The sequence below is a fragment of the Phoca vitulina genome, unplaced genomic scaffold (assembly GCF_004348235.1).
Source record: "Phoca vitulina isolate PV1807 unplaced genomic scaffold, GSC_HSeal_1.0 scaffold96, whole genome shotgun sequence".
In the NCBI taxonomy this organism is placed as follows: Eukaryota; Metazoa; Chordata; class Mammalia; order Carnivora; family Phocidae; genus Phoca; species Phoca vitulina.
The window spans coordinates 1884761-1898932 of record NW_022589799.1 but is presented as its reverse complement, the minus strand read 5'-3'; the positions used below and the strand labels follow the sequence as shown (position 1 = coordinate 1898932).

The window sequence follows — 14172 nt, the reverse complement described above, 5'->3', positions numbered from 1 at the left end:
AAGAAAGAAAAGAAATGAGCAAAGACATTGTTGGGTATTGTCTAGAGGAGTCTTCAGACTTATCTGATCTATGGCTTTCATTGTCTTTGAACTATTTTATAATTTTTAAGTTGAGAAAACTGATGGCAATGCAAATTATTTTTATTCATAGAGACAATTGAATTTTGTCTAGCAAGATACAATTGATTTCCACCCTGTGAAAAAGATCATCCTAAACATTATATTTTATACACTGTAGATATTGACTAATTTTACCTCTATTAGCAAGCAAGTTCATTTCAGCATTCTTAATTGCCTATGTATATATCTGTCTTCAGATTTTCTTTTGAGCCGGTTTAACACCTTATTAGTTCCATCATTTGTGTAAGTTATGATTTTCCCTTTTTGAAAATTATCTTTAGGGGCGCCTGGGTGGCTCAGGCGTTAAGCGTCTGCCTTCGGCTCAGGTCATGATCCCAGGGTCCTGGGATCGAGTCCCACATCGGGCTCCCTGCTCGGCAGGAAGCCTGCTTCTCCCTCTCCCACTCCCCCTGCTTGTGTTCCCTCTCTCGCTGTGTCTCTCTCTGTCAAATAAATAAATAAAAAATAAAAATCTTAAAAAAAAAATATGGTATCTTTTAGAAATCTAAAGACATGTGAAAAGTACACATATTCACCCACAAATTCCAGCACGTGACAAATTATTTTGTACATATTGTTCTCCTGCCTCAAATAGCTCAGCTCTTCCTCCTCAACCTAAAAAGATTCTTCAAGACTGAGTTTAAATGGAGGAAGGAGAGAGTAGTGGTTAAAAGCATGTACTTGAACTTAAGCTCTGCATTGTGTCCTTAGGCAAGCCTGAGGTTTCTTTAAAATAAACGTATAGGATTTTAGTGTTGTGAAGAATAAATAACATATAAAGTAGCATAGTACCTCACAAATGCTCAGTACATGAAAGCTACTATAAATTAATATAACTCCTCTAAGTCTGTCCTAATGGTCCCAGGAAGAAGGTTACTTCTTTCTTTGTGTGTCCAAATATTAAATTTAGGGGCACCTGGGTGGCTCAGTTAGTTTGGTGTCTGCCTTCGGCTCAGGTCGTGATCCCAGGGTCCTGGGATCAAGCCCACGTTGGGCTCCCTGCTCTGCGGGGAGCCTGCTTCCCCCTCTCCCTCGGCCTGCCACTCCCCCTTCTTGTGCTGTCAAATAAATAAAACCTTTAAAAAACCCCACAAATATTAAGTTTATGTTTCTATTAGAGCACTTATCAAAAAGTATCTTATTTTCCCACTTTACTGTAAGTTATTGGGAGTGAAATTGTATCCTACACAACTTTTTATTGTCAACACCCAGCAAGTGCCAGTTTTTGGCACTTGTGCCAAATTTGTAAGTACTCAATATTTGGGGGATGAATGAATTACAAGCAATAAAATATCAAGCAGTGTTCTCAAAATTTAACATGCAGCTTTTGGAGACTGTGTTTAAAATGCAGCTTCCTAGCCCCTCACCTATACCAGAGACGGATTTACCAGGAACCTGCATTTTAGCAAGGTAGCCCCCATCCCAAGGTGATTTTGGTGCAGTACTCTTTGCACCACATTTTGAGAAACATTGTATAAAGGATGACTTAAGGGAACAATACTTTGCTTGTTAACAAGTATAAACAATCCTGGTAAATATATTTCTTATTGTCCCCTGTGCTGTAGACATTATAAAGAAGGGAAGAACAGTAAGCCAATTACAAGCACAATTATCTTTTTGTAGATGCCACTTTTAGGCAAGAAGCTTGAGCAATGGAAACTTGAGCAAGGCAGAAAGGCCCACCATAACCCCTGGCTGAATACAGACAGGCCATCAGGTGACCCACCTCAAAATATCCAAAGGCCCTAACTAACCAATGTGCTACTTACAGCCAGGCACAGTTACCTAAAAAGGGAAAATTCCCTATGTCCCTATACCTCCTCACCTTCTCCCTTTAAATACAGTCCCCACAGTCTCACTTCTATCTCCTTTTTCTGCTTCAGGTGAAATCCTTTCACCACCTGTACCTCAGGATTCCACCCGATCGGGTTGCCTCACATTTGGGGGCCCCATCTAATTGGGAGAGACACCATACTTTTCACATGTTGTTAACTCTGTCACAGCGAGGTACGTTACCTGTGTTGCGAACTTAAGACTTTCAGCTCTTAAATAAGTTTAGGTGTCACTTGCAAGTAGATAATAGGATAGAACATACTCCTTTTCTTCATGATAATAATATTATAATTGGGTAAATTATTTTGATTGAGGGGGCATTTTTCAGACCACATTAGCTGCTCTTCAGGTTAGCCTTGATGTGCCTGCCCCCCCACCCCAGTCTATATATGTTACGACTCTATTTATGTATTCCTAATTTTCTACACAGGATGAAACAGGCTGGTCTCCTGGTGTAAAGGGATAGTGTTATTGGCCCTGTGTGGAAAGTTCTTATTTCCAGTTAAAATAATTGAAGTTGTAAAACCAGAGAACCAATAATTGATATTTATTGTACAGAAATGTGAAGGCCATATGCATTAAAGGAGAAGGTGTTTTGCAGTGAATACAGATTCAAACTGAAGAAATCCTCTTTGAGATACAATATAAAAATAAACACTGACCAAGAGTTGCAAGGAAGAACTCAACTCAACTTCTGCCCCCCATCCCCCCAATCAAGCTGATACTTTCCACAGGAAAACCTGGTTTCAATTCCTGCTGAATTGTTCAAATGGAAAGGAAAACTAAGTCAGGTAGATACAACACATGGACTGGTTTTTGTACTTTCAGAGAGCCAGACTGAAACTCTACTCAGGCTCACATTTAGAATTCATTTCACACTAAAATTTGTATCTCTAGTCACATAAGCAATACCTGAAGTGAAAAACTTAATTGAGTTAATTGAGTAGGGGAATTTTGTGGGGCTAAACAGGTTTGGGGTAGGAAATGAAAGTTACAATCATTCATTTAATTACTGAATATCTGATATCAGGTCTGGGTTGTCTGTATTAGCTCTCTGACAACCTGTTTCTCTGTAATGGTCATGAAGCATGCTCCATTAAAAAATATTAGCATAATAAATGCTTGACCTTAGCACAACTTGGTGCCTGTCCTCTTTATATTCCCAAACACTAGACTTTATATTAGCATTCTTTTGACACCAAATTGCTCTTCTAAACAGGATTTCTCTTAATCTTCTCTTTGCACTATTGAATTGAAAAAATTGAAACTTCTTAGAGATTTGGGTAGATAGATGGTTGTGTTGAAACAAGACTAATGACTAGGAGGGTAACTGTGAATTAAATGTAGACAAAAATACTCCTAGAACCCTTAAATATAGACAGAATCTATCAGTTTATGAAGGAAGTCGAAGATAGGGAACAAGAACATCTGGAGTTTAGATAGACTGTCTGGACTCAGGATGCTGCTATTCAGCAACTGAAATTTATAACTCCCTCAATTCAGAGACATGTAGAGTATATCTGGAGGAATCAGGACAGTCATGTGCTAATGGGTGGAAATTCTCATGCTACCTCCCTCCCTTATAAATCATATAACTGAAGGCTGCCTTCTCATGGTTGAGAGATACATTTTTTTTTCATTCAGACTTTTGTCCTAATGAATGAGGGAGTAGGATAATGCTAAAAGAGAGTATAGAATATATTTCTGATTCTAGGGCTGTGAGAACCAGGCAATCAAATTTGCAATCTTCTCATTAGGTTAGAAAAGGAAAGAAGAAAAAATCATTAGTGGGACATACAATCCCAGAGACCATCTGCTCCAAAAATTAGTTTTGTTTCCACTGCCCCTTATTCAAAGAGACAGTTATTTCAATAACTACATTACTTAGTAGAGTCTGAGAGACAAAGACTGTGAAAACATGTATTTAAGGTAGAAAACAGGGGCGCCTGGCTGGCTCAGTCCGTAGAGTATGTGACTCTTAACCTTGGGGTCATGTGTAAGCCCCACGTTGGGCATGGAGCCTACTTAAAAAAAAAAAAGATAGAAAACAAATTTTAAAAAACTTAATAAATGGTTTGCTCTATATCTCACTCACATTTTCTGACTGGAGAACTTCAAATCCCACTTAGATATTCCTGCTTATCCAAAAGCACACTAGGTGGAAGTAAACCAAGAAATGAGAAAAAATGATAATTGGGTGTGTTGTGGGTTCACCTAGTTTATTCACCTCTGTAGTGGAAAAATAAGGAGAAATAAAGTCTGTTTACAATGGCCAAAGTTTATGGAGAAGCCCTGAAGCTGCTCTCCCCAAATCATAAATCTGATTCAAGAGAAGGAAAAAAATGATGAAAAACATCTCATCACACAAAACTCAGTGTGGTGTCTCTGACAGTCACCAGCCAGCAGGGGAAAAGGAGAAACCCACCCACTGGCTTTAGGATTTATTGAAGGCTGCCAGCACAGCCCAGATCATCTCTGTGGCACTGTGCTTTGTCCCCTCCACTTCAGGGTCCAGTTCTACTAGATCCTTGGCTCGATTCATTGCCACATCATACTTGTCATCTGTCAGAGAGGAGAAGACATTCTCTAGCACGTCAGAGGAGTGGGCTAGCACCAGGAGTGCTAGTGTTCGCTTGTCCATACGCTGAGGGTCATTTACCCACCGCTCTAGGACACTATCTTGAAGTTTTTTGACTAGTCGTTGTTTCTCTGTTGTATTGGTCACTGGATGAGTAGTCATATCAAATAGGAGGAAATTCTGCTTCTCAGTGGTTAGAATACCCTTTTCTACTAGGTTCTTTGCAATTCGCTCTCTTACATTTCTCAGCTGGTACTGTAATTTGAAGGGGTTCCAGGTCTCACCTTTGGGGAAAAAAAACAGAAGACTTGAACAACACTATAAGCCAACTAGACCTAACAAGACATCTACAGAACATTCCACCCTAACAGCAGAATACATATCTTTCTCAAGTGCACATGGAACGTTCTCCAGGATAGACCATATGGTAGGCCATAAAATCAGCCTTAATAAACTTAAAAGGACTGAAAACATCCAAAGTATGCTATCCAACCACAATAGAATTAAATTAGAAATTAACAGACAAAAATCTGGGAAATTAAAAAATATGTGGAAATTAAGCAACACACTCCTAAATAACCAACTGGTCAAAGAAGAAATCACAGGGAAATTTAAAAAATACTTTGAGTTGCATGAAAATGAAAACACAACAGACCAAAATTATGGGCTGCAGCTTAAAGCAGTGCCAAGAGAGAAATTTATGACCCCAAATGTTATATTAGAAAAGGAGATGTCAAATCAATAACCTTTCTACCTTAAAAAAGTGGAAAAAGAAGAGCACATTAAGCATGAAGGGAGCAAAAGAAAGGAAACAGTAAAGATTAGAGAGGAGATAGATTGAAACAATGAAAACAATAGAGGAAATCAATAAAATCAAAGTTGAAAAGATCAACAAATTGACCAACCTAGACTGACCAAGAAAAAAGAGAAGACTCAAATTACTAAAATTAGGAATGAAAGAGGAAACATCACCACTGACCTTAAAGAAATAAAAAGGGTGGTAAGAGGACACTATAAACAACAGTATGCCAACAAATTAGATAACCTAAAAGAAATGGACAAATTCCTTGAAACACACAAATTATTTAAATTGACTCAAGAAGAAAGAGAAAGTCTGAATAGATCTGTAACAGTAAATAGATTGAATAAGAAATTTAAAACTCCCCCCAAAAAGCGTGGTTAAGATGGGTTACTGGTAATTCTACCAAATGTTTAAAGAATACTACTAATCCTTCACAAACTCTTTCAAAAAAACAGAAAAGGGAACACTTCCTTAAGTATTACTCTGATACCAAAACCAGACAAAGACATCACAAGAAAACTACAGACCAATATCCCTTATGACTATAGGTACAAAAATATTCTACAAAATACTACCAAATAAAATCCAGCAACATATAATAAACACTATGTAACAAAATTAGGTGGACTTATTCCAGAAATGCAAGGTTGCTTTAATATCCCCAAATCCAATTATGTAACACATCATATCAATAGAATGAAAAGCAAAACCAAATGATCATCTCAATCAACACAGGAAAAGTATCTGACAAAATCCAACATACTTACATGATAAAAACACTCAACAAACTAGGAGTAGGTAGAACCTTCCTCAACCTGATAGAGGGCATTTATAAAAAACCCACAGCTAGCTTCATACTTAATGGTGAAAGAGTCAGTGTTGTCCTGCTAAGATTAGGTATAAGACAAAGATGCCATTTTCATCACTTCTATTTTTTTTTTCTGGAGGTTCTAGCTGGGCAATTAGGCAAGAAAAAGAAATAAAAGCATTCAGATCAGACAGGAAGAAGTTAAGCTATTTTTATTTTCAGATGACGTGATCTTGTGTACAGAAAAATCTAAGGAATCCACTTAAACTATTGCAACAAATAAATTCAGCAAGGTTGCAGGATACAAGATTAATATACAAAAATCAACTGAATTTCTATTCATTAGCAACAAATAATCTGAAAATAAAATTAAGAAAACAATTACATTTATAATAGCATCAAAAAGAACAAAATACTTAGGAATATAACAAAAGTAGTGTAAGATTTGTCACTGAAAATTATAAAATATTGTTGAAAGAAATAAAGATTATCTAAATAAATGGAAAGACATCCCACGTTCACAGATTGGAAAACTTCATATTATTAAGATAGCAATATTCCCCCAAATTGACCTACAGATTCAATACAATTCCGATTAAAATCCTACCCTGCTTTATTGCAGAAATTGACAAGTTAATTCTATAATTCATATGGAAATGCAAAAGACCCAGCATGGCCAAAAAAATCTTGAAAAAGAAGAATAAAGTTGGAGGACTCACAGTTCCCAGTTTCAAAACTACTATAAAACTACAATAATCAAAAAAACCAAACAAAAACCAAACCCTACAATAATCAGGAGAGTGTGGTATTGCATAAGAATAGACATATAGATCAAAAGAAGAGTCCAGAAATAAACCCATAAATTTATGGCCAAATGATTTTTTACAATGGTACCAAGATAAATCAAGGAGGACAGAACAGTATTAGGACAAATAGTGCCAGGACAACTGTATTTCTATCTTCATGCAAAAGACTGAAGTTGGAGCTCTATCCCATACCATATACAATTAACTCAAAATGGACAACAGACCTAAATGAAATAGACAAAGCTATAATCTCTTAGAAGTAAATGCAGGAATAAATTTTTTAAATAAGATTTTTTTTATTTATTTGAAAGAGAGAGAACACGTGCGTTCAAGAGAGAGAGCATGAGTGGGAGGGAGAGGGGCAGAGGGAAAGGGAGAAGCAGGCTCCCTGCTGAGCAGGGAGCCCAATGCAGGGCTCAATCCCAGGACCCTGGGATCATGACCTGAGCCGAAGGCAGAGGCTTAACCAACTGAACCATCCAGGCGCCTCAGGAATAAATTTTCATGATGTTGGGTTAAGCAATCATTTCTTAGATATTACACAAGTAATAAAAGAAAAAAAGATTAATTGAAAAGTATTAAAATTGAAAACTTTATCTTTGAAGGACACCATAAAGAAGTGAAAAGACAGAATGGAAGAAAAGTTTTGCAAATCCTGCACATGATGAGATTTGTATCTAGAATATATTTGAAAAGTACAACTCAATAGTAAAAAAGGTAAACCTAATTAAGAAATAAGTAAAGTATTTGTTTTTGTTTTTTTTTTTTTAAGATTTTATTTATTTATTTCACACACAGAGAGAGCGAGAGAGATCACAAGCAGCAGGGGGCAGTGGGAGAGGGAGAAGCAGGCTCCCGGCCGAGCAGGGAGCCCAACACGGGGCTCGATCCCAGGACCCTGGGATCATGACCTGAGCCAAAGGCAGACGCTTAACTGACTGAGCCATCCAGGCACCTCAAAAAATAGGTAAAGTATTTGAATAGACAATTCTCCAAAGAAGATATACAGACGGCCATAAGTACATAAAGATGGTCAACAACATTAGTATTAGGAAAATCCAAATAAAAGTCACAATGATATACCACTACATATTCATTAGGATAGATAAAATAAAGCAGAGAATAACAAGTACTGATGAGAATGTAGAAGAATGAAAACTCATACATTGGTGTGGAAATATAAAATGGTGTAGCCACTTTGAAAAACTGGCCCCATCCCTGCCTTAAGATGTTTAAAGTCTAGTATGGGGTAATAGTGGGGAGACAAAAATAATATTTGAAGTGGGCCCTAATGACAAACTCAAACTGGACATAGATGATAAGGTTCTTTAAATTATTAATCACTGAGGTATGACATCAGGGATGATGACAGAGTAGGAAGTGCCAGACATTCCTCTCTTCACCTAGACAACAATTATACTAGAACCTAGAATCTTTTTTTTTTTTTTTTTTAAACTAGGCTCCAGGGGCGCCTGGGTGGCTCAGTCGGTTAAGCGTCCACCTTTGACTCAGGTCATGATCCCAGGGTCCTGGGATCAAGTCCCACATTGGGCTCCCTGCTCGTCAGGGAATCTCCTTCTCCCTCTGCCCTTCCCCTTGGTTGTGAGCATTCTCTTTCTCTCAAATAAATAAATAAATAAATAAAATCTTTAGTAGTTTTTCTTCCCCTTTCCTTAAAACAAACAAACAGGGCGCCTGGATGGCTCAGTTGTTAAGCGTCTGCCTTCGGCTCAGGTCATGATCCCAGGGTCCTGGGATTGAGCCCTGCATCGGGCTCCCTGCTCGGTGGGAAGCCTGCTTCTCCCTCCCCCACCCCCCCGCTTGTGTTCCCTCTCTCGCTGTGTCTCTCTCTGTCAAATAAATAAATAAAATCTTAAAAAACAAACAAACAAACAAACCCAGGAAGACAGAAGTGAGTCATTACATACAAGGCATCCTCAGTAATATTATCAGCAGATTTCTCATCAAAAAATTTGGAAGCCTGAAGGCAGTGGGCTGATATATTCAAAGATATAAAAGGAAAAAAAAACTGTCAAATGAGAATTCTATACCCAGAAAAACTGTCCTTCAAAAATGACTCATACTTCCCAACTTCAAAACTTACTATAAACTATAGTAAGTAAAAGAGTATGGTATTGGCATAGGACAAACATAGATCAAAGCAACAGAGCAGAGAGCCCAGAAATAAATCCTCGCATCTATGATCAACTGATTTTCAACAAGGCTAATAAGACTATTCAATGGGGAAAGGGCAGTCTTTTCATGGATATGAGACCAAAAGTGCAGGCAACAAAAGAAAAAATAGATAAACTGGATTTCATCAAAATTAAGAACTTTTGTGCATCCAAGATTACCATCAAAAAAGTTGAAAAGACAACCTACAGAATGGGAGAAAATATTGGTAAATAATGATGGATCTGATAAGGGATTAATATCCAGAAAATATAAAGAACTTCTAAAACTCAACAGCAATAACAATAGGGAGCCAACAGGGTGGCTCAGTTGGTTAAGCATCTACCTTTGGCCCAGGTCATAATCTCAGGGTCCTGGGATCGAGTCCTGTGTTGGGCTCCCTGCTCAGTGGGGAGTCTGCTTCTCCCTCTCCCTCTGTGTATTTGCTAGCTCTCTCTCAAATAAATAAATAACTAAATATTCAGATAAATAAAATCTTTAAACAAAAACAGTAACAACAGAACCTAATTAAAAAAATGGGCAAAGAACTTGAATAAACATTTTTCCAAAGAAGATATACAAATGGCCAATAACCTATGAAAAGATGCTCATCACTGGTCATTAGGGAAACACAAATGAAAACAACAATGAGATATCCCTTCATGCCTACTAGGGGAGCTAATAATTAAAAACAAAATAAAACAAAAAATAGAACAAGTGTTGATGACAATGTAGAGAAACTAGAAAGCTCATGCATGGCTGGTGAGAGTGTAAAAGGGTGTAGCCTGTACAGGAAGTAGTTTTATGGTTTCTCAAAACATAGCACTATCATATGACCCAGCGATTCTACTCCTAGCTATATATCCAAAAGAATGGAAAGCAGGGACTTGAACAGATATCTGTATACTAATGTTCATAGCAGCATTATCCACAATAGCTAAAAGGTGGAAAGGACCCAAGTGTCCAACAACAAATGAATAAAAAAAAAAAAGGGTAGATCTGAACAATGGAATATAATTTGGCCATAAAAAGGAATGAGATTTTGATATATGCTACAACATGACCAGACCTTGAAAACATTATGCTTAATGAAATAGGACAGATATAGAAGGACAAATATTGTATGATTCCACTTATATGAGTTACCTAGTACAGGCAAATTCATAAAGACAAGTAGAAAAGAGGTTGCCAGAGAATAGGAGGGTGGGAAGAAAGGATGTTTGGGATGATGAGAAAGCTTTGGGTATAGAGAGAGGTGATGGTTACATAACACCTTGAATGTATTTAATGTCACTGAATTATACATTTATGAATGGTTAAGACAATAAAGATTATGTTATGTGTATTTTACAATTAAAAAAGTTAACTATATAAATTAAAACACATCCACAAAAAATAGATCTGTGAATGTTCATAGCAGCATTATTCATAATAGCCTAAAAGTGGAAATAATCCAAATGTCTACCGACTGATGAATCAATAAATAAATGTGGTACATCTATACAATGAAATATTATTTAGTGATAAAAAGGAGTCAAAGTAAAACTGGGGAAGTTCTAATAAGATTGGTGGATTTTATCAATGTCAATATCCTGTGGGTCATATTATACTATAGTTTTGTAAAAGGTTACCACTGGGGGATCTGGGCAGTGTATAAGGGATCTCTCGGTATTATTTCTTACAACTGCATGTAAATCTACAAATATCTCAGTAAAAATTTCCATTAAAAAAATTGTCCCAGAAGGTGACACTGGCTGTGATCTCAAAGTGTCCTGCTTTCTCCTAAAATTTTATACCACAGATCTACTTACTTATATTAAAGTTTTTGAACTTGCCCTTAAAAAAAAAAAGAGGATGAAGTACTGGAACATGCTAAAACACGGATGAACCTTAAAAATATTATATCTTAAGCCAGTTACACAAAATGTACATTTCATTTATATGAAATATCTAGAATAAGCAAATCTATAGAGACAGAATGTAGATTAGTGGTTGCCTAGAGCTGGGCAGGAGGCTTGGAAAAAACTGCTAATTAGTATGGGGTTTATTTTTGGGGTGATGAAAATGTTCTAAATTTAGATTGTGATGATGGTTGCACAATTGTGTGAATATACTAAAATCCATTTAATTGTGTACTTTCCATGGGTCAACTGTATGGTGTATGAATTATATATCAATAAAGATGTTAAACATTTTTCTTGTGAAGAATATTTTTAGAGAACTTACAGGGTGGGGTGGCAGAAGTAAGATGAAACCTTGGAAAACTTTATGTATTGATTAACCATGCCTTTTCTGTCTCTCTTTAATACATTTAAACAGTGAACCATATATTTCTTACCCAGCAGCTTTAATTCCTGTACTCCTATTCTTGAACTAGTAGCATAAAGATTACAAAGTGTGGGATTTTTGAACCATTTTGAGCCATTTTACCTGTGAGTAGCTCTATCCATGTCTGGACGGTTTCTGTGGGTTCAGTTGCTTTGATGTGTTTGAGAGTTTCATCCAGTAAAACATCCCCTGTTGGGCTATCTGACTTTAGCAGTACCTTTAAAAGAAGAATCAAGGGACCCTAGTTCATTTACTTAATTCAAATTAAAATCTTTCAGTATACCATATATGTATTATTGGTTAAGTGTTGTAGGAAATGCAAAGCAACTTAGTATACTGTTCCTTTCCTCAAGAAATTTAAAATTTAGTATGGGATAATAGTAAGGAGACAAAAATAACATTTGAAGTGGACCCTAGCGACAAACTGGATATAAATGATCATGGAGAAAATACGCAATAATAAGTCTTTGGGTCTGCAAAACCAACTTTTTAAAAAAAATATTTGAGAGAGAGTGAGAGAGAAAATGCGCAGGGGAGAGAGGCAGAGGGAGAGAGAAAAGCAGACTCCCTGCTGAGCAGACAGCCTGATGCGGGACTTGATCCCAGGACCCTGGGATCATGACCTGAGCCAAAGGCAGACGCTTAACCAACTGAACCACCAGGCGCCCTGGAAAACCAATTTGTGAAATAATAAATATAGGAAAGTCAGGAAAGGAACCAGTTTTGGGGAAAAGTTGATAGGTTTGATTTTAACTGATAAGGGATAGCCAAGTTGAAATGCCTACTCAATAGTTAAATAGGGTAGAAAAAGAAGGCCTAGGATTTGATAGGTTAATATCACGGAGGTGATAGATGAAGCTGTAAGGTAAATGATAGCTCCAAAAGGACAGGAAGTTATGCAGAAGAATACAAACCGAGACTTAGATGTTAAGGAATGGAGAAGTACAAGAAATAGGGTACAGCCAGAGAAGCAAGAAAATGTAATATAACAAAGGCCAAGAATGGAGAAAATTTCAAGTAGGAGGAGGTGGTCAAAAATGTCAAATGCCACATATAGCTTAAAAGAGAAAAATAAAGACAAAAGAGAGGGTGGTGATGGAGCACCTGGCTGGCTCAGTTGATAGAGCATGTGTCTTTTTTTTTTTTTTTTTTAAGATTTTATGTATTTACTTGAGAGAGAGGGATAGCGAGAGAGCACGAGTGGGGTGGAGGGTTACAGAGAGAGGGAGAAGCAGGCTCCTGGCTGAGCAGGGAGCCGGACACAGGGCTTGATCCCAGGACCCCAAGATCATGACCTGAGCGGAAGGCAGACGCTTAACAACTGAGCCACCCAGGTGCACCCCCCCCCTTTTTTTTTAAGATTTTATTTATTTGACAGAGAGAGACACAGGGAGAGAGGGAACACTAGTAGGGGGAGTGGGAGAGGGAGAAGCAGGCTTCCCGCTGAGCAGGGAGCCGGATGTGGGACTCAGTCCCAGGACCCTGAGATCATGACCTGAGCGGAAGGAAGATGCTTAACGACCGAGCCACCAAGGCACCCCTCCCTTTTAAAAATATTTTATTTATTTATTTGACACAGAGAGAGAGAGAGAGAGAGAGAGTGAGCGAGCATAAGAAGGGGGAGCGGCAGACGGAAAGGCAGAAGCAGGCGCCGGATGAGCAGGAAGCCTGACGCGGAGCTCCATCCCAGGTCCCCAGGATCATGACCTGAGCCAAAGGCAGACGCTTAAACGACTGAGACACCCAGGTGCTCAGAGCATGTGACTCTTGATCTCAGGGTTGAGTTCAAGCCCTACACTGGGCACAGAGTCTGCTGGTGATACCTAAAGAATGTAGTTTTGGTAGAGTTCTGAGTATGACAGTGAAGTTATGAGTGGAAAAAATAAGTAGTAAAAAATGGAGACAGGAGTATAGCTCATATGGTGGACCCGACTTACTGTAAATGGAAGGAGAAAAATCTAATGGTTATCTGAGCATGACTCGAGTTAAAGACTCACCTGACCCATGTGTTTGCCCCCCTGCTATATAACACTCTATTTCATAATGTTATATAGAGGGAGTAATAACAGCATCCTAAAGTGATTTTTCTGCATAAAAAAGACAAAACCATAACCTTCTTAAAACTCTTTAGATGATGGATATTTGAATTTCTCCCTCTGCTATAGGTTAATTAAAACTGTTAGACAATGGAACAACTGAGTCAGTGATATTTATCTTGTCTCACTACTCAGATCTTCCCATTCCCCCCAGGGGCACCTGGATGGCTCAGTTGGTTAAGCATCTGACTCTTGATATTAGCTCAGGTCTTGATCTCAGGGTCATGAGTTAAAGCCCCTTGAAAAAAAAAAACAAAACTTCCCATTCCTCCAGAATGGACCATTGGTATCTGCCCTTTCATAAGTTAGGAGGATGTCCACAGAGGTGCTGTACCTTTCTGTCCAGTAGTCGCTTCTTACGCATCGTGGGGGGTTCCAGATAGATTCGACCCCGCATGGCCAGCTCTATCAGGATACCCCCTCGCAGGCCAGATGATATGCAGTCATTCCAGAAAGATGTGTAACCCTAGAGAAGGCAAAAGAGAAGAGAAAGAATTTTTTTTTTTTAAGCAGAACATTATTATATTTGAATACACAACTTCTGTACAACCAAAAAGTAAAACATCACAGTAAAATGGTGGTGAGAACACATGGTATTTCTTTTGCAATGCATGGTTAACATCCTCAGT

The 14172-nt window shown here is 37.9% G+C and overlaps 1 protein-coding gene across 3 annotated transcripts in view; it reads right to left on the bottom strand.

The window, feature by feature from the left end:
- Positions 1–4159: 4159 nt before the first annotated feature.
- Positions 4160–14172, bottom strand: part of GOLPH3L (golgi phosphoprotein 3 like) — a 58528-nt gene continuing 48515 nt past the window's right edge. For all 3 annotated transcript variants that reach the window (XM_032397017.1, XM_032397018.1, XM_032397020.1), the window contains 3 exons: positions 13878–14009; positions 11550–11664; positions 4160–4815 (listed from right to left, as the gene is read on the bottom strand). In XM_032397017.1, coding sequence (XP_032252908.1) covers positions 4388–4815; positions 11550–11664; positions 13878–14009 — 675 coding nt within the window. In that variant the 3' untranslated portion in view covers positions 4160–4387. The remainder of the gene's footprint in view (positions 4816–11549; positions 11665–13877; positions 14010–14172) is intronic.